The sequence below is a fragment of the Artibeus jamaicensis genome, unplaced genomic scaffold (assembly GCF_021234435.1).
Source record: "Artibeus jamaicensis isolate MK-2021 breed Jamaican fruit bat unplaced genomic scaffold, CSHL_Jam_final contig_1128, whole genome shotgun sequence".
In the NCBI taxonomy this organism is placed as follows: domain Eukaryota; kingdom Metazoa; phylum Chordata; class Mammalia; order Chiroptera; family Phyllostomidae; genus Artibeus; species Artibeus jamaicensis.
In genome coordinates, this window is record NW_026521220.1 from 1,336,860 (window position 1) to 1,358,496 (window position 21,637).

Genomic DNA, 21,637 nt, shown 5'->3' on the forward strand with positions numbered 1-21,637 from the left:
ACACTCTAGGAACTTCTAGTTTATTATCAACTAGCCTGTGGTAACACTGGTTTCCTTATGCCTCTTTCACTTGAGGGCTCAGAGACTTTCCACAATGTTGAGGGCTCACTGTACTCCCTAATCTCTTACTCAGCTTTATAGTTCTTCGCAGTACTTATCACAATTTGAGCATTACACATATTGATTTGTCCATCTCCTCCCTCTAAAATGCAACTTCTATGAGGAGTATGTCCAGGAACTTGGTAGGTGCTCAACACACTTGCTGAAGGAACCTCTCTGTCTGATTAGAGAATCCTCCCGCCTTTTGTGTTTCACACTTTCTCAGTATGTAAATATTTTTTCTCGGTTTCGGTCAAGCATTTTGGTTTTAGTTCTGGTGTCAGGAGCTCTTAAGTTTGTGTGGTGAGCCACAGTCTCTACAGGCCTGCCCCAGTCCGCACCTCGTGCGCGGAGCTTCGCAGTCCCTCTCGCGCTGAACCGGGTCGCTCTCTGGCTGTCATGACCACACTCCGAGAATTTCCCTGCCCCTGGCCGTCCCTCGGTAGCAGTCCTGGCAGTTCCCTCCCGACGCCTAGGAGACCTCTCGCGTCTCAACAGCCACCCCCGAACAGACTCAGCCGCCAACACACGTGACTGCGTAGGGCGGTGCCGGTGCCGCTGCAGCCTCCCCGCTCCGCCCAGAGTTCTCCGCTTCCGCCGGCCAGCAAAGCCCCGCCCCCAGGTCGCAGAGAGCCAATCCACACGCACGTTTCTTGGCTCCGCCCAAGCGCCCTCCTTAGCTTGTGCCCCTCCCTCCGCCCGCCGGACCGCCCGTCAGTCAGTCAGGCAGGCAGTTGGTCTGAGCTGCCTTTGGTCTCTGCAGCATTCCTGAGCGCGCCCCCCTTGCTCCTTCTCGGTCAACGGCAGCGGCTGCACCAGCGGCGGCGCGGGCCCTTCGGGAGGCGCGGCGTGGGCCGAGAGACGGTTGCGGAGAGTCAAGCCCAGCGCGGCGGAGGCGGAGGCGGCGGCGGCCCGGCAGCCAACATGGCGGCGGCGGCGGCGGCGGGCGCGGGCCCGGAGATGGTCCGCGGGCAGGTGTTCGATGTGGGGCCGCGCTACACCAATCTCTCTTATATTGGCGAGGGCGCCTACGGCATGGTGTGGTGAGTGTGCACATCCGCCCACCCCACCACTCGGGGCCGCAGTGGACGCAGCTGCGGCCTCGTCCGCGCCTGGGCCTCCCGCGCCACCGCGCCCCCGACCCCGAGCTTCATCGCGGTGCGCGCCCTGGGGCTTCGGGCGGTGCCTGGGGGTCAGTCGAGGTTTGGGTGTTGCTCACGGCGTTTCGCGGGCGGGCCTTCGCTCGCCTCTGAAAAAGGCGCCAGGGGGCGGAGGCCAGGACCTCGGGTCCTGCGGACCCTGTTGCAATCGCGGATTTCAGAGCCAGTATCTCAGGAAAGGAACGGGACCCAGCCCCAAACTTCCAATTTGCCAGCATAGTAGTCTTCTTATTGACATCCCGATTGTAAAGGCGGGAATCCCTCCAGATGCTTGTCTGTTTGCCTCGGCTTGTGTGCAGAACATCGAAATGATAATCTGTTTTCTTGTTCGCCTGTGTTTTCTGTGAACGGCTTTCATTAAATATCTTCAGCGGTGCTAATGGTGCTCTTCTGCGCATGCTTTCTAAAAAGCATTAGTGGCACCAGGGTTAGTTGTGGAATATTTCAGTCTTGAAGTTTTTTAATGGATTTTAATATCCTGCTGTTGACGTTTCGGGAAAGATAAGTCAGCATTGCTCTCTTGACTTATTAAAGAGTCGTTTGGAGTTGGGCCTAATATGATTTTTTCTTTACCCCCAAGTGAGCTCTCTTACCAGCATAAGTGCATCCATACTGTATAGCACAATTACTGTGGACTTTTACGGTAGTGTTTTAATGTCAAGTGTATATGCAGCCTTAACAGAGTTCTTGCAGAGTCATATGCAGGCTCCCTCATCTTCATCCAGATCCCTCAGAAAGGGTGGAATAAGGGTGATAGTACTGTTCTTAATAGAACGAACTAACTTTAGTGTTTTATGCTGATGAAGGCTTGTGGAAGTGTAGACTCCCTGACACCTAAGACTTCATGTGACTGTGTTTTATATTGAAGAAAGGAAACAAGCTAATGTTTATTGAACATTTCATGGCATATACCGTACATTATCATTTTATTGGAACAGCCACCTTGAAGGAGGGAAAGGTGATGATATTCCTCTATCAGGTGAGAAAGTATTTTGATGTGAAGCCAATTCTTAAGGTCATACAACCAAAGAGTCAGACTTGAGATTGTAGCCCGAGATCCTGTTTCAAATGTTGCAGCTCTTTCCATTATACCCTGCTATCCTTAAGTAGTATTACTAATAATTTTAGATTCCAGCATATTTTACTGTTATAAGAAAATCTATTTCATTCAAATTTGAATGATCATAATTTTAGAAATGAAACAGAGGGCATGTTTTGCCAAGTATGTTAGCTAGACAGAGTAGTTCAAATAGAACCCATGACACTTTGGTTCACAGGCCAGCACTCAGTCCTCTGAGCCATACCAGCCAGGGCTAAAATTCTTACCAAAAAAAAAATTTAATTCAATATTGAATATTCTCATTCTGTTCAGTAGCAAAATTTTTCACAGTATATACAACTGTGGAAATTAACATGAACTCAAGAGGCTTAGGAACCAAAAGGGAAATTAAATTAGGGCAGGCTTAAAAGAAATAAGGTACTAGAAAGTAACAGTACTGCCTGCAGCATCATTTCTCTGTTGTAGATCTAATTGCTGTTGAACCTGCTAGTGAGTATGCCAGTAAACATCTCATTATGAGAGGCTCAGAATTGCCCATCATGTCCATTGGCCCTTTTTAAAAAAAATCAGTTTCTAAAACAAGGGCTGAAAAAAATCTTTAGGGCATTTATTTATTTACTTATTTTAGAGGGAAAGGAGAGAAACATCAATTTGTTGTTTCACTTATTTACGCATTCATTGGTTGATTCTTGTATGTTCCCTAACTGGGGATTGAACCTTCAACCTTGGTGTATCAGAACAGTGCTCTAACCAGCTGAGCTCTGTGGCCAGGGCTAAGTTTAGGACATTTTAATTGAAAGGGTTATTCTCCCTGCCCTCCCCATGCCCCCATCTAATAGGATTTTTACTAATCTGAAAATGATTGAGGTCTACTAACTACTCTCACTGCGGTAGAGAAGGTGAAATGCCAAGTCCTCTTACTGTAATTTTCCTTTGCTAAGTAAAATACAAATACAAATAAAGTTGAAATTAAAATTCTGCACCCAGAATGTAGTTTTTTACCTTCAGGTTGATGATAGACACTGGTAAGACTTTAATTTGTGTTGCACATTATTAGCATTTAATAAATGTTGATTAGCAGTGCTGAATTTATGGAGGGCTTCTTGATTGAAATGTTAATACTGAAATAGTGATTTTTTTAAAGTAATGGTTCCAGAAAGTTTTAAGGAGTTTCAAGGTTTTTTAAAAAATTTCCTGAATCAGTTCATTAGGAATTTTACCTTTTCTGTGCAGAGCTCTTTCCTAATCATTATCTGGAGAGTACAAAGATGAAGAGTGAACAGAGTTTGAATTGGGCCTTTAAGAGTGGGTGTGGTTTTGATAGATAATAGGCACCAGCAACAGTGTGAGCAGTGGAATCTAATCATGGATGAGTACTAAGGTGGCAAATTGTAGAGGACTCCAAAGGCAAAACTGAGTTTGTATGTTTGAGCAATGGAAAAGCATCAGTGTTTTTGAAAAGAGGCAGTCACATTGTCAGTTTTAGAGGAAAGTGAACAGTGATGGAAATACTAAAAAAAAAAAAAACTGGGGTGGGGGAATCATTTAGGGTATTGTAACTATCTAGACGTAAAATAATGTAATGCCTTGGAAGGTAGCAGATGGAGATGAGTGATCTTAAAAAGATTGAGTTAGTTACAGGTTCTTTTTAGAAGAGTGGTAGAAAGACTTAATCATGGCAAGTATGGGAAGAAGCACGTGATGATGAGATCTTAAAGGGTAAGTCTAAGACAAGTAGGATTTGGATTTGAGGGGGATTTCTGAGACAAATGGTGGTTAACTGGGTTGGGGCATACATGTTAATTCCTGGGGGTGGAGGCGGGGGGCAATGGTGGTGCTATTATCCAAGAAGGAATACCATAGGTAGAGCAGAAATAATGAGCTCTGGTTTGGATTAAGTTTGTGGTGCCTGTTGGCCATTTAGGCTATATCCATAAGGCATCTTGAAATTTATTAACAGGGAAGTAGAACCTGAAGATGAAAATTTGTATCGAGTTTAGTTTTGCATGAATGGGCACAGATTCTTACTTGAGGTCACTGGTTAGGTGAAATTGCACACAGATGTTGAATATGCTCATCTTTTTAGTAAACTATCCATAGCATTCAACAGATTTTCAAAGGCGTCCATTGTGCCTGAAAGGTTAAGAGCCAGTGAGGTGGAATAGAAAGACTGAAGAGGTAACTCCAGTAAACACTTTACTAGGAGGTAGGCAAAGGAAGAGGAACCTGAGGACTGGTAAGATGTATAAGAATCAGGAAAAAAAGAAAAAAGGATATGAGAAGAAAAATTGAAGCTGTATTTTTTGACCATCTAATTAAGATAAGAACTATCTGCTTTGGATAAGTTAAATTTGAAACACTTTCTGAATATGACTGAGAGGTTATAGGGTTATCTCCTTAGAGAGACTTAATTGAAACCTTAAGAGTGAACAAGATGAAGAAAAATGTGAGAATGGAGCCTGAGGGCAAGTTACAGAAGAGGACAGAGGAAGTGTGGTTAGAGCTCAGAGAACCCTGAGTGCGCATTATGGAAGGAGCAAGGAGGATAGTGGTCCTAAGGGATTGGTATTGAAAATGAGTATGGGACAAACAAAGCAGCCTGAAGACAAAACTGTTGGATTTGTTGACTTTTCAATTCTTCCCGAAAAAACAGACGGTTCCAACATAATTTCATTGTAGTCACATTCCTGATGGTATTGGGTTGGCGAAAAAGTCGTTACATTTTCTCCGTATGGTGCTTAGTTGTGTTTGGTTGTCTTTAATTTCAAAACAATTTTTTAAATTGTGTTGTAACAGTTTTTATATCTGTGCATTTATTTATTAAAATATTTCTTTATTTATAGAGAGGGGAAAGGAGGGAGAAAGAGAAGGAGAGAAACATCGATGTGTGGTTGCCTCTTGTGCACCCCCAACTGGGCACAATGCAACCCAGGCATGTGCCCGGACAGAATCAAACCAGTGACTCTTTGCTTTGCAGTCCACTCAATCCACTGAGCCACAAGAGCTAGGGCTATCAGTGTGCATTTTTTAAAAACTTAACCAAAATTGGTGGATTTTTGTGCAGCCAATTTAATATTGAAGATGGAAGAAAATAGGCAACATTTTCATCATAGTCTGCTTTATTATTTCAAGAAAGGTAAAAAGGCAAGTGAAACACAAAGATTTGTGCAGTGTAAGCAGAAGGTGCTGTGACTGATTTAATGAGTCAAAAGTGGTTTGTGAAGTTTCTTGGTACTATTGACATTTTGGCCAAATAATTCTTTGCTGTGGGGCTGTGTTATGCATTGGAAGATGTTTAGCAGCACCCGTGGCTTCTATACACTAGAAGCCAATAAAGGGAAATAGCCAATATACTCAAAATGTCCAAATCAATAAAGTTATTGGTGAAAATGAAAAATACCTTTTATTTTATGGGAAAAACTAAATGGACTTTTTGGCCAGTCTAATAAAATCCTCTTCTAGTACGGTTTTTGTGATTATGACAAAGTAGAAGAACTACCATTTAGTCAGCACTTTCTGTTGTCATTGTTAGGTTTGGTTTTTTTAAGATTTTATTTATTTATTTTTAGAGAGGGGGAAGGGAGGGAGAAAGAGAGGGAAACATGGATGTGAGAGAGAAACACTAATACACTGCCTCTTGCATGGGCCCTGACCAGAGAGACCAAATCCGCAACACAGGCATGTGTCCTAACTGGGAATCCAACTGGTGACCTTTCCCTTTGTGAGGTGACGCTCAACCCACTGAGCCACACAGGTCAGGGCTGTTTTGTTTTTTTTTAACATACATTAATGAATCCTCATAACCACTCCGCAAAGGTAGTTACTTTGTAAGTGAGGAAATGGGACACAAAGGTTAATTTGCCCAAGGACACCCAGTTAGAAAGTGATAGGTCATCCCAGTCTGTCCAGCACCTAAGTGGCACTTGACCAAAGATCAAAGTTGCAAAGATACATGCTTTCAATAACAGAATATAGCTATTGTCTGCTTTTGCTTGTATCACTTTTTAAATGCAAGGTCATTCTTTCAAAACATTTATTGAGTACCTTTTTATGTACCAGGATTCACATGGTCCCTGCCCTTTTGTAGCTCTTACTCCAAACAGTGGTATGGAGTTGGACAGTAACACAGATACTATACCAGAAGGTATAAAGAAGGAATGTGTGAAATTCTGTGACAGAAAAAGAAAGCCTCTGTGACAGGGGGCTATCTTTGTATAGCTTCAGAGACTTGAGCTGGTTGTTGATGTATTAGTGGGAGTTTGCTTTGAAAAGTTCATTCTAGGTAGAGGAAATGTACATGCAAAGGCCTAGAAATTTGACAACAGCACATCAGGTAAGGAAAGTTGTTTGGGGTGGCAGGAATATAGGGTGCCTTAGGGAGAAAGCTGGAATTGAAACAGCTGGGATGGGATGGGCCAAATCCTGAAGGACATTCTGTACTAAGGAGTTTGGGCTTGATTTTGTAGATCAGAGTCACTAGATTTTGTGATTGTGTTCCCCTTTGTCTGTCTTACATTTTCTGCCCATTGTGCTATTCTTTTTTCCTGCTTATCCTGGGTACTCAGTGGGTGTGTCTTTACCCCCTGTCCATGGGTATTTTGAAATGTATATGGACCATGGTTGTTACATTGATTGTGGGATGTTAATGGCCTTTGGTGTGGGTGTGGTGGAGGTAGGCAGACTATACTACTTGCAATGCGTGGTACAGTCCCATCACTAGAGAATCGTCCTGTCAAGATACCAGTAGTCCACCCCTCCAGTCCCCCTCTGAGAGACAGTGGGCCCTGTTCAAGTCCTGTCTTCCTTCCTCTAAGGCCCATCTGCTCTATAAATTTGACCTTATTATTTCCTGTCACACACCACTCCTTCCCTCCCTTCCTGGAATTAAGCCCATATTTGCACCACCTGTTTGAAAAGCAGGATCAGCAGTAGTATGTATCATCTATAAAAGCTCAAGACTTGGAACCACATCTGAATTCAGATTCTTAGTTTTCCTTGTTAACTGTTAATTTTTAATAAAGTAGTCTCTTGTACACTTTTTGGAACTCAAAGATGTGAGGAGACCAACTTATGTGAGCAACAGAAAAATCCAGTGTTTCTGAACAGTTTTCAAGTGCAAATAAAACTCAACAAAACTAATTTTGATATTTATAACATTTCTGATAATGTGCTGTGGTGGCTAGCTATAATGGATACACCATTTTCATGAATTTAATTGGTGTGTTCTCAATTCTCAAGTATTTATTAAAATACTTTAATGAAAAAATCCAAGTTGGGTTTTCCCAGAACCATATATAAAGTGTATTTGTCCCTTACTCACGTTAATGTACTTACTGAATGAAAACCCAACTGATAGGTCCGAAAACATCCAGAGCTACTCCACTGTACATCCAGTATACTCACCCACTTAATCTGCCTGACCCTGAGGTGCTGTTCATCTGTTTTTGCTTTTCTTTTCTTTTCTCTGTTACTTCCTGGGGCCCCTACATAATCTGGAAAGCCAACAAAATAAATGCTTTCCAAGGTCCCTCTGAGATTTTCAGTCTTAGGGCAGGCTCTGGGTTCTCACCTTATGGCCCATAGGATCTAGGAAGTGGTGCGTAAGGGGGGGGGGTCTCCATGAGATATTCTATGACTGACTAACATTTGTCACAAGCCTGCCTTGCTTTAGGTGTCATGGTGTGAAAATCATTTTCATCCTCATCTTTTAGGTGGTTTTTTTTTTCTTCAGCTTATAGATAAGGAAACCGGGTCTTCAGTAACTTTTCCAAGATTCACAGCCGATAAATACATAGAACAGAAATTTGTTTTTTAAATTTTTATTTATTTATTTATTTAAATTTCATTTATTTATTTAAATTTTATTTATTTCTCTTTAGAGGGGAAGGGAAGGAGAGAAATATCAATGTATGGTTGCCTCTCACGGATACCCCACTGGGACCTGGCCTGCAACCCAGGCATGTGCCCTGACTGGGATTCGAACTGTGATCCTTTGATTCAAAGGCCCGAGCTCAGTCTACTGAGCTACACCAGCCAGGGCCTGAAATTTGTTTAGACACTCAAATGTGTGCTATTTTTTTCTTTAACTACTATAGGTTTTCCTCTGTTACACCAAATTACCTAGAAACATGCTTCCTGCATATAGCCTTTGTTCCTCCATTGGCACCAAATTATAAAATGATGGTTGTGATAGTTGACTTGAGCCTGTTGAGGGGGGAGAAGGAAAAACTGGATAACTGGAAGGGCTGTTGGTTCAAAGCAGCTTAGGTTTTTATCAGGAGGATAGTGTTGATTTCTTCTCACTCCTATTTATCTCTACTAGTTTTTTTTTTTATTTCCAGTCATTTACTAACATTATTAAACATGTACCTGATTTACGTGCTAGATGGTCGGATCAAAGTGGTGAACAGAAGTGGTTTTTACTCTGGTACTAAGTCCAACAGGAAAGTAATGACATTTACAGAATATGAGGTACAGGGAGTGCTACCAGAGAGTATAAAAGGTGGACTAAGGTAGTTTGAGGAACAGTCTGGGAGGATTTCCTGGAGGAAGTAGTTTTAAGCTGGGACCTGGAAATGCTGGAGTGTTTCAAGTACTACCTTGTAGATACTGAGTGCATGATGGAGATCCAGGGGTCTTTCTTATGGTACCTAGGGAGAAGGAAGTGTAGTTAAAGCTTCAGGTAAGATTGCAACTAGGAACTAGAAAATAGATCAAGGCATCTACCTCTCTTTCTCTTTACATTTACAAAATCTTCCTGTATCCTGTATCTCTGTGCAACTCTTTGGGTTTTTGGTTTTGGTCTTTTTTCTACTTCTCCATGCACTTACCATAAGAGAGCTGACCTAAGCTTCCCATAGTATGTGTTTTTAGTTTTCTAAATCTGACGCGTAGGGGGAGAGAGTCTGATCCAGCTTGAGATAGTGTCCATTTCCAGTCACCTGAGGCCCAAAATGGGGTCACTTGATAAGACTGGACATTTCTAAGGCATTAGTAATGGAGGTCGGGTGGTCAGAAGATGTCTCCTGTTGATTACTGGCTTGACAGGTTAAAATTGTTGGTGCTGCTGCCCCTGCTTTTCTCCAGGCTCGAACCATTCCATGCTGTTGGAACCTGTAAGGAAAGTGGAGAAGAGTGAGTAATTAAGGCATGAGAAGGGCTTTGGGCTGCTTTTAGGGCTCTTCTGCCGTCCTGTCTCTGGCACTATGGGGGCGGGTGTCTTTAAATTTTATTTTGTATACATGTACGTATATAACGTGATAAATATATGAGTTATGCAACCTAACGATGCTTAAGACCTCACCACCCAGTGAGTGACTTCTTGACTAGATTGACTGATGCCAGCATTCTGAAACCTGGCCACGGTCCTTACCCCACAGTTCTGTCTTCTTTCTTGGAATCTGTATAATGGAGTGGGTATAAGCATGGGCTTTGACTATGTATATGTGACTTGAACCTTGTTTTCCTCACCTGTAATAAGGGGATAGTGATACACACCTCAGTGTTGTAAGGATTAAGTGAGACGTGTAACTGCACAACCTCTGGTTAGTGCTTGGTTGTTATTCCCTTGAAGTAAATGGGCTTGGCAAGACCTGATCCTCCCTCCCCTTAGTCTCTCAGCCTATCCTCTTGATGTAAAGTAGAATGTGCAGTAATAAAAATAATAGACTTGGGGTCACACAGGTTGTGTATGGAGTTCTAGCTGTGTGACCTTGGGCAACTCACTTTCATTCTTTGATCTAACAGAGAGCATCTTCTGTGCCAGGCAGATAGAATATGAAGACAGTAGCTCCTACCAATTGTCAGGGTCCTACAATTTGCAGTTTGGACCTTAATTTGGATTAACAAGCTATTTTAAAATGCTCATTCCCGGGATGGGCTGGGATGGGAGTAAAAGACAGAAAACTGTACTTGAACAACAATTTAAGTAAATTAAAAATAAATAAATAAAATGCTCATTCCCCTTATAGGGTGAAGCCTCAGTTAACCCCTTTATACTAGACTGATTTTTTAAAACATATTTCTTTTTTTTTTTTTTTAAGATTTTATTTATTTATCTTTAGAGGGGAAGGGAAGGAGAGAGGGAGACAAGTATCAGTGTGTGGTTGTCTCTCTTGCGTCCCCTGCTGGGAACTGTCCTGCAACCCAGGCATGTGCCCTGACTGGGAATAGAACCGCGGTTGTTTGGTTTGCAGGCCTGCATTCAATCCACTGAGCTACACCAGCCAGGGATGATTTTTTTTTTTTTTTTTTTTTTTTAATTAACCAAACGGCAAGCAAAGTGAGGTTGTCTGTGGCTTTCTACCTTTTACTTTAAAATAGCTATATGGGCATACTATAAAAGTTATAAAATTTTAAGTGTTTGGTTCAATAATTTTTTTAGTAAATTTACATAATTGTGCAATCATCACCACAATCCAGTTTTAGAATGTTTCCATCATTCCAAAAAGTTTCCTCTTGTCATTTGTAGTCACTCCCACTCCCACCCCCAGGCATCCCTGATCTGTTCTCTTTTGCCACTTCTAGAAATTTCATGAAAATGGAATCATGCAAGATACAGGGTTTTTTTTTTTTTTATATGGTGTTTTCTTCACTTACAGTGTTTTGAGGTTCATCCATGTTGGTGCTAGTATTAGTAGCTTGTATCTTTTTGTCATCAATAGTGATTAATTTGGATGGCTATACCAGATTATGGGCATGTGGGATGTTTCCAGATTTTCTCTATTATGAATGTTGCTGCTATGAACATTCATTTGTAAGTTCTTTTGTAGACATAATGTTTTCATTTCTCTTGGGTACTTGGGAGTGAACTTCCTGGGTCATAAGTGACATGCGTGTGTTTTAGAGCGGGGTGGGGATGGTAAAATGATTTTACTTTTAACCATAATAAAACTAAGTTAATTTATTGAACAAATATAAATACCTTATGTACTGGCTGCTGTTTTAGGCGCTGAGAATAGAGAGGTGAACAAAACATAGTGCCTGCCCTAGAGAAGGCTTATTTTTCAGTGAAGATAAACCGTCACAGGTACTCAATGTTTCGCTTGCTGGTAAGTGCCATGAAAAAAGTTAAAATGGCCCTGGCTGGTGTGTCTCAATGGAATGAGCACTGGCCTGTGAACAAAAGGGACTCTGGTTCAATTGCCAGTCAGGGCACATGCAAGAATCAATGAGTGAAATGCATGAATAAGTGGAACAGCAAATCGATATTTCTTTCTCTCTGTCTTTCTCTCCTTCCTCCTCCCTCCACCGCTCCTTCTCTATAAAATTAACAAACTAAAAAAGCCTTTTAAAATAGAACTGAATAAAAGTAATTCTGAAAAAATAACTTGGTACACTTATTTGTATTTATAGAAGAAATAGTTTTATCTGCACAGCCAAAGAAAATAAACAATACATTTACCCAATTAGTATCTAAATTTCTACTGAACACAGGTCAGGCTTGAATAGCAGAAAGTAAAACCTATAGAATTTATCTTGGTCATAAAAATATATGTTGGGTCGGTAACTAAGTTCAGGATACTTTATTTATTGCTTCAATAGAAATGTGTAAATGTTTAGTGTGAGGGCTTACTAGAAAAATTTCTTTACATTTTCAGTATAGCAATGCTGAATCTGTCCTCAAATAAACTTGTATTTCCTCGTTAAATCATCTTTGTTTCCATGGTTGAAGCAGATGCCTTTTTCCCCTTTTTTTTAAGAATCAATATCATCTTTTCCCATAAGTTAATTTTTACTGTAGCACAATACAGGCACATAAAAATATTTGATGTTATTTTTCAGACCAGTGAAAAACCAATCGATAGTAATGCTAGATTAATCTAAGACTGTTACCAGGAACCTTTATCTCCTTATTGAGACATTTTGCTTATCATGTGTTTTGTTGTTTTGAAGAATCCTTTCAGGGCCACTCTGATCCCTTCCCATTCAAGTGATAATAAAAGTGATATTCTTTAGGGGTGTTGTAAATTCTTTCTTTAGTCCAAAGGGAGAGGAAAGAAAAGATATTTGTGATTATCTGTCTACTTGATCTAACTGCTAAGGAGAGCCATTATTTCCTGCCACCAAGGAAGTGTAAGACAGAAATAGTCATGAGAAGGCCAAAGTTTTTAGAGACTTTAGGACTGTCTTTGGTTGCCCTGGCCTGTGTGGCTCAGTTGGTCAGAGCATCATCCTGTAAACCCGAAAGGTCATGGGTTTGATTCCCTGCCAGGGTACGTGCCTTGTCCCCAGTTGTGGCGGTATACGAGAGGCAGCCGATTGATGTTTCTCTTTCATGTGGATGTTTCTCTCCCTCTCTTTCTCCCTTTCTCCTTTTCCTTCTTTCTAAAATCAGTAAGCATGTCCTTGGGTGAAGAATTAGAAAAATAATAAAATTTTATTAAAAAAAAAGAAGGCTCCTGGTTATCCCAGCAGGCCAAGTATACCATTTAAGAAGTGATAAATGGCCCTGGCTGGTATTGCTCAGTGGATTGAATGCCTCAGTGGATTGAGTGCCGGCCTGCAAACCAAAGGGTCATCGGTTCGATTCCCAGTCAGGGCATACCCCTGGGTTGTGGCCTAGGTCCCTGGCTGGTGACGTGTGAGGAGGCAAACCAGTGGATGTTTCTCTCTCACATCAGTATCTCTCTTCTTCCCCTCCCTTCTCTCTAGAAATAAAGTAAAAATTTTTTAAAGAACTGGTAAGTGTATGTCCAGTGCTGTAGAATGTAATGCTTACCTGTAAATTGGAAAATATTTTGGCCTTACATGGTTTCTGACTTCACCAGGAGAGGCTCTAGTATTTTCCTATTAAGATTCTAGCTAGCATTGGGCTGAGGTGTATTTTATTTACTCAAGGAAGTATCCATCACTTCCTATTTTGGTTGTTTTAACATGAAAGAGTGGATTTTGTCAAATGTATTTTCTGCCTTCCTGGAGGTTATTGTATGATTTTTATCTTTTTAGCATTAGTAATATGAGGATCATATTAACGAATTTTCTTATATTGAACCTCCTTTACATTCTTGGAATAAATTCTGCTTGGTTGTGTTGTATTCTTTTTTTGTTATGTTCTGTTGGTTTCTGTTTTAAGGGTTTGTGTTGATATATACAAGTGATGTTAGTTTGTAGTATTTTTTTTCTCTGTAACCTTTGTCAGGTTTGGGGTTTACCGTTAACACTTCATAAAGTGAATTTGGAATTTTTTTTTTTTCTGTGTTCTGAGGTAGCATTGGGACTACCCTATCTTTAAGTGATAGAATTTCCCTGTGACACCATTGGTCTGGTGCGTTTATGTTTCCTTCTGTTTTGGTTTCTGTCTGGTCTCTGCCATCACTCTCCTTCCCCTCCAGGAGATTCTCCCCAACCACTGCTGTGACTACTGTTTACCCACTAAGTGTTTTCATGTGTTATTCTCCTTACATGTTAAACAGTATGGTACTTAATGTTTCCTGGTTTTGAATTTTATGTAAGTGGAATCATATGTACTTATTCTTCACTTTTTAAACTCATTTTTAATATAGTTATATATTTTCATTGCTTTATAAATATCAGGTATAAGTATACCACAATTTATCCATGCTAGTATAAATGGACATTTTATTGTTTCTTGTTACTACAGTGATTCTGAGAATAACTTCACATCTCTCCTGATATACAAGAGTTTCTTTAGACACATCCCCAAAAGTAGAATTGCTGGGTGGTAGGATACATACATGTTCACTAGGTAGTGCCTTCTTGTTTCCCAAGTAGTTTTGCCAGTAAAGTTTTATGCTATTATTCTTGTACACGTTTTTGTAAATTCTTTCCTTAGTGCCTTACATTTGTTGTTGCTGTTGTAATTTGAATCTGTTTGTAGCTGGTTTATGGAAATGCATTAGACTTTTTTTTTTAAGTTTTTTTTTTAAATTTATTTATCTTTAGAGGGGAAGGGAAGGAGAGAGGGAGAGAAACATCAATGTATGGTTGCCTTTCGTGCGTCCCCTGCTGGGAACTGGCCTGCAGGGAACTGGCCTGCAACCCCAGTATGTGCCCTGACTGGGAATCGAACCACGATTGTCTGGTTCGCAGGCCCGCGCTCAATCCACTGAGCTACACCAGCCAGGGCTTAGACTTTTTTATTGATTTTTATGTCCCACAACCTAGCTAAAGCCTTATTCCATTATTTTGTGTTTAAATTCTTTTTGGACAAGTATATCATCTGAAAATTTTGACAATTTTATTTCTTTGCATTACTTAGATTTCTTCTATCTTAAGAGCAGTGGTGATAGTGAGCATCACTGACTCGTTACAAGAAAAGCTCTAATTGAATGAAGGGGCTGTCCGTTTTAATTCAGTTTTCCTTGTTAGGTTTTCTTTTTCAAGCTTTTTTTAGAGTTGTCAAAAAAATAATAAAAATTGGAGCCACTTTAAAATGGAGCCAGAGCTGCCATGCCAGGGGAATTGCCTTGCAAGTTTTATGCCTCAAATCTTCGGAGTGTTAAAACAGAGCAAAATAACCTTTGGACTGGGACTAAAGCAACCTTATACCCTGAAAGAAAACTATTTGCAATGATAAGAAGAAAGTAGATATTATGACTCCTGGAAGGATGGATGACTTTGCAGACTGAAAATTAAAAACAAACGTGTAGACTTAGCATCACTGTGTTATCAGCACCAATAGAAAATGCCTTCTGTTGATGTAATTGTTTCCCTTCCCTTTCTCATAAATAACCATTGCTTTTGTCTCCTAATTGGAACACTATTGGGCTACTGCCTGAATCTGTGCCTCGGAATAGCTGTTCTTACTGACCTCATAAATGTTTGTTGCCTTTTGCTTTTTTAAAGGGCCTTTTATTTTTGGGTTAGACAAGTTTGTTTTTCTTTTTCTTTTTATCCTGAACGATTGTTGAATTTCCACATCTGTTTTTTACTGCATTTGTAGACCTTTTGTCTGCTTTTTCTCCTTTAATCTGTTACAAATTTAAATTGCAATAATAAATTTTTCTAATACTGAAGCAGTTTTTTATTCCTTGATTAAGTGCAGTTTGGTCATGATATATTATCAGCATCACATATTACTGGAAACAATGCAAAGTGGTAAAATTGTCATAATTTGGTTTGCTAATAACTAATCAGGGTTTTAGCATCATGTTTATAAGTGGAATTGGCCCGGCCCTGGCTGTTGTGGCTCAGTGGATTGAGTGCCAGCCTGTGAATCTAGAGGTGGCTGGTTTGATTCCTGGTCAGGGCACTTTCCTGGGTTGTGGGCCAGGTCCCCAGTTGTGGGCGTCTGAATGGCAACTGATTGGTGGTTCTCTCCCTCCCTTCCCTCTCTCTTGAAAAAATTAATGAAAGCTTTCAATGAAATTGGCCTGTAATTTTTTTCATCATGTTCTCCTCTGGTTTTGGTATCAAAATTAGACCACTGTTATAAAATTAGTTGGGAAGTATTTCTTTTTTTATTTTGTCTGTACTGTAAAATTAGAATGATTAATTCCTTTAAAGTTTGGTAGAATGTGCTTGTAAAGCAGTCTGGACCTGGGTGGTTTTATGTATTACCTTGTTTTGGTGTTTGTTTATATTGGGAACATGATAAACTACTGATTCAGATTCTTTTAAAAGTGGTTATATGATTTTCCATTTTCTAATTCTTTTTGATAATTTATATTTTTCTAGTAACTTGTTTCTTATTTCTACATTTATTGAAGCATCATTTTCTTGCCCCTTTTAATTTTATTTTGAAGAATTCAGACGTGTAAATACATGTTTAATGTTAAATACATGTAATTGTACAAATAATAAAATAGAACATTGTTACAACCTTACAAATGTGCTTTTCAGCCTCTTCTCTCTTTTTTTTTTTAAGGTTTTATTTATTTACCTTTAGAGAGAGGAGAAGGGAGATGGAAAGAGAGGGAGAGAAACACCAATGTGTGGCTGTCCCTCACACTCCCCACATGGGGACCCGGCCCACAACCCAGGCATGTGCCCCAACCAGGAATCAAACTGGTGACCCTTTGGTTCGCAGTCTGGCGCTCAGTCTACTGAGCCACACCAGCCAGCACCCTCTCCTCTCTTTATTTTTTTACTTTTATTCAATATAATATGCATACAGAAAAGTACATATCATAAGATTACCGCTTGATAAATTTTTGCAAACTAAGACATCTGATGTCCAGAGCCACAATCAGAACCCCAGCACCTCAGAGTCTCCCTTTGTACTCCCAGTCATAATTCTCCAGAGGTAACCTCTATCCTGACATCTAACAGCACAGATTCATTTTGTTTTGTACTTCACATAAATAGAATCATGTTTGTTCTCTTGTATTTGTCTTCTCTTACTCAACATCGTGCTTGCGTGGTTGTGGATTGTTCAGTCTTACTGTGCCATTGGTATTTTATGGTGTGACTGTACCACAAATTATCCACCCTGCTGTTAATGCACATTTGGATTGTTCCCACTCTTGGACCATTATGAATAGTGTGCCACCATGATCATTCTAGTGCATGTGTTTTGGTGAATGTGTATACACATTTCTGTTGAGTATACAGGTGTGGTCAAAAGTAGGTTTACAGTTGTGAGTATATGGAACACAATTTATTCTTGTATTATTACTTATTAGTTATTGTATTACATGTTTGTATTACAACTGTAAATCTACTTTTACCCACTCTGTATATGTAGGAGCAGAATGGCTGCATCATGGTATATGCTTAGGTTCCACTGCAGTGGATGTTACCAGTTTTCCAAAGCGGTTGAATCATTCACACCCAGTAGCCGTGTAGAGTTCAGACCGCTCCATATGTGCAGCACTTGGTATTTTTCTATCTTTGTTTTTAGCCATTCTGGTGGGTATGAATGATAGACACATTGTGGGTTTTGTTTGCATTTCTCTGAAGTATTTAGGATTTTGCAGATTTTTTTCTGTTAGATTTCTGTCTTTTATTAAGTAATGGGAATCATGTATAGATCCTCATGTATAGATCCTGGACATGAGTGTGTTTTTAGATTGACCATATTTTTCAGACTATAAGATGCATTCTTTCCCCCCAAATTTGGGGGGAAAAATGGAGGTGTCTTATAGTCCAAATGTAGTTTTACATTTTATTGTTGAAATATTATGTTATATTAAATATTTTACCATTAAAGTTTTTTAATTTTAATTTACTTTTTTATTGATTATGCTGTTACAGTTGTTCTATTCCCCCACTTCATTCCCCTCCACCCTACCCCCCCGTCCCCACCATTACCCCCCCTTTAGTTTATGACCATGTGTCTCAAGTTCTTTAGATTCTATATTTCCCATACTATTCTTGCCCCCCCATCTATTTTCTATCTACTGTCTATGCTACTTATTTTCTGTACCTTCTCCCCCCTTCTCCTCCTCCCACTCCCCTGTTGCTAACCCTCCTTGAGATCTTCATTTCTATGTTTCCACTCCTGATCTAGCTGTCCTTTTAGTTTGCTTTTGTTTCAGGTGTAGTTGTTAATAACTGTGAGTTTGTTGTCCTTTCACTGTTCATGCGTTTTTTTAACTTCTTTTTCTCAGATAAGTCCCTTTAACATTTCATATAATAAGGGCTTGGTGATGATAAACTCCTTGAATTTGATCTTATCTGAGAAGCACTTTATCTGTCCTTCCATTCTAAATGAAAGTTTTGCTGGATAGAGCAATCTTGGATGTAGGTCCTTGCCTTTCATGACTTGGAATACTTCTTTCCAGCCCCTTCTTGCCTGTAAGGTCTCTTTTGAGAAATCAGCTGACAGTCTCTTCTTTTTTTAAAGATTTTATTTATTTATCTCTAGAGGAGAAGGGAAGGAGAGAGGGAGAGAAATATCAGTGTATGGTTGCCTCTCGTGCGTCCCCCACTGGGAACTGGCCTGCAACCCAGGCCATGTGCCCTGACTGGGAATCGAACTGTGGTTGTTTGGTTCGCAGGCCCGCACTCAATCCACTGAGCTACACCAGCCAGGGCTTAATGGGATCTCTGATTTTATTTTTATAATTTCTGTTTCATAATTTAGTGAACTTCATCTTGTCATCTATTTTCTGCTGTCTAGATTGGCAGTGTTAGAAGAAGGATACTCATGGGAGGAAACCCCAGTAAAGGAAGAAGGAGGCCTTTAGCTGTATTGCATGCACCTCTGGTGTCTCTGGAGCCGTTGTACATGTGGTGAGATTATAGATGGGGAGGATAGAGGAGGTCTTTCTTCCTCTGACTCGAGAAGAAAGTAAGGGTGTTGTAGAAAGTAAGGGTGCTATAGAAAGATGCTATGAAACCATGCCAAACTGAATGGATGTGTGGGATTTTTTTGCCTGCTGGCCTTAGCTTCTGAGTCGAGGAGGTAAGATCAGGCGTCTGTCAAGAGTGCATTGTATGAAGGATCAGAGGCTTGGAAAGTTTGGAACAGCTGTTGTATGCTTGAAACTTAACTAGAGATGAATCAAAGGACTGCCCCTACTTCTTGAAAGTAAGGACCTTGTTTCCTGCTATAGCCCCACCACCTAGTACACATTTCACACAGTAGAAGCTCAGCAAATATTTGTTGAATCAGCCAAATACAATGTCAGTACATTTGGCTGGCTAGCTCTGTGCTGTCCTTGTAGTTTTCACCTTCTTGTCATATTTGCATTCACTACCCTATAGTATTTGAATACCTGAATGAAGGAAGAAATAAGTTCCTCACATATCTCATTTATCAATTTAAAAACTGCATTTAAAATCTCAGCTCTTTAGCTAATAGCTTGGTGACTTAGAGCATGTCATTTAACTTCCCAGAGGGGTTTTTTTTTCCAGAAAGATTTTATTTACTTTTAGAGAGAGTGAAAGGGAAGGAGAAAGAGAGGGAGAGAAACATCAATGTGGTTGCCTCTCGTGCATCCCCTACTGGGAACCTTTGGTTCACAGTCTGTCACTCAATCCACTGAGCCACATCTGCCAGGGCAACTTCCTAGAGTATTATTTCACTTTTTGAAACAAGGATCCTGTTTTTTGAGTGTTGAAATGACTATATCAACTAAACTACTATGTAATTCTGAGAGCAGTTTTTCTTACACCCCAATGTAGGGTTATAGAAGAAAGCATTTAAATGAATGACTCAGGAGTATAGGCTGGACACCTGTGTAAGTAGGTACCTTGTAGAGCTTGTTTGGGGTTTTTTAATTATTTTTAAATTGCAGTAAAATGCACATGACATAGAAGTTAACATCTTAACCATTTAAAAAATTTACTGATTTTAGAGAGAGAAACATCAATTTGCTCCACTTATTTATGCATTCATCAGTTGCTGCTTTTATGTACTGTGATCAGAAATTGAACCCACAACCTTGTCATATTGGGATGATGCTCTAACCAACTACCTGGCCATGACCTTAACCATCTTTGAGTGTACAATTATGTAAAGTATATCCACGTTATTATACAACAGGCCTTTAGAACTTTTTAATTCTGTAAAACTGAAACTCTGTCTCCCTTAAACTCTCCGTTTTCTCCTCCTCTCAGCCCCTGGCAACAACCATTTTACTTTCTGCCTATGAATTTGACCACTCTGCGTACCTCATATCAAATAAGTATAATGTCCTCAAGGTTTGTCCATATTGTTGCAAATATAGGAATTCCTTCTTTGCCATAAGTGAACATTTAGATTGCTTCTACTTGTTGGTTATTTTAAATAATGTTGTTACAAACATAGATGTACAAATACCTCTTTAAGACCCTGCTTGCTTGCTTGCTTGCTTGCTTGCATGCATGCTTGCTTGCTTGCTTGCTTTTTTAAGGATTTTATTTATTTATTTTAGAATGGGGAAGGGAGGGAGATAGAGAGGGAAAGCAGCATCAGTGTGCAATTGCCTCTCATGTGCCCCTTGTTGGGAACCTGGCCTGCAACCCAGATATGTGCCCTGGCTGGGAATCGAACCGGTAACCCTTTGGTTTGCAGGCTGGCACTCAACCCACTGAACCACACCAGCCAGGTCCCTGCTTTCATTATTTTCAGGTAGATACCCAGAATCAGAATTGCCAGATCATATGGTAATTCTATGTTTAATTTTGTTGAAGAAACACTATGCTGTTGCTTTTTTTTAAAAAGGCAGCTGCACCATTTTACATTCCCAACAGTGCACAAGGGTTCCAATTTTTCCATATCTGTGCGTGTAGAAAGAATTCCTTTGCATTCTTTTCTTTATGTTTCCACATGCATTTTACTATTTTAAATGATCAGAATTTACTTTTCAGAGTCATTGTTTACTGTTTGGCATTGACTCATAAAATCAATTTAGAAAATAATCATCTTATTTTTAATTGTTTTAGTGTGGCCTATATGTGTGTTGTCTTCTAGTTCTCTTCTCAGTTCTTTCTTTTCCTCCCTGTTATTTAACTTTGTTATCCTTCCCTATTCTGAGCCTCTCAGGTTTTTAACTCTGGTTGGTAGGCACAGTACTCTTTCATTCTTGTCAGTGATGTCCTTTGTTTTTGTTTTATTTCAAATTCAGAAAATATTATTTGTAGAGAGAGGGAGAAAGAGTAGTAGAGAACCGTCAATGTGTGGTTGTCTCTTGAGCGCCCCTACCAGGGACCCAATCCACAACCCAGGAATGTGCCCTGGGAATCCAACCAGTGACCTTTTGGTTCACAGGCCTGTGCTCAATCCACTGAACCACCTCAATCAGGGCTTCTTAGTGATTTCTGAATAGTTAATCTTAACTCTTTTTCTATGGACCTCTATCATTGTAGATTGATTTTTTGTTTTGTTTTGTTTTTCTGCTCTGATGGTTTCACCTGCATTGTCTTCTATTTACTGCCTGATTTCTGTCACTATTTCATTATGAGTTATTATCTTATAATTTACATTCTTCTTGGCTTATTCTTTTTTTCTTTTTTTAATCCATTTTTACTATTCACAGACATCTTTTTTGTTTTAAATCTTTTTGTAATATGTTATGGTCCTACAACATATATTCTCGCCAGCATTCCCTTTACATGGAACACTTTAAATGTTGTTAGTGAGCTCTGTCCTGTCTTTATCTCCATTCTTACAGACTTGACTCTGTGTGCTAAGCCTGCTTTTTCTCGTGGGCCTTAGTTACCACTCCCAGCTCCTGGGATGCCCTTTAAAATTTGCTTGCTGTGTTCCTTCAGTTGAGTTTATCTTTGTTCTTTGTTTATAACATGTTTCTTTATTTTGTTGGGTTTTGAAAGAGGAGGCATTCTGTATCATTTCTCACTTAAAGCTTCCCAAAGTTCTGTTGAATAAGACTTTCTGGGCACATTCTTGTATAATGGAAAGAACGCAGATTTCAGAGAAAAAACCAAGAGTTGATCCAAGCCCTCTTATTGAGTGGCTTTGGCGAAGTCA

General features: G+C 39.9%; 1 protein-coding gene across 1 annotated transcript in view; it reads left to right on the plus strand.

The window, feature by feature from the left end:
* The first annotated feature begins 798 nt into the window (after positions 1-798).
* The window catches only part of MAPK1 (mitogen-activated protein kinase 1), an 82,501-nt gene continuing 61,662 nt past the window's right edge, over positions 799-21,637 (plus strand). The window contains exon 1 of the mRNA XM_037158724.2: positions 799-1,142. Within this exon, the coding sequence (XP_037014619.1) occupies positions 1,024-1,142 (119 nt within the window). The 5' untranslated portion in view covers positions 799-1,023. The remainder of the gene's footprint in view (positions 1,143-21,637) is intronic.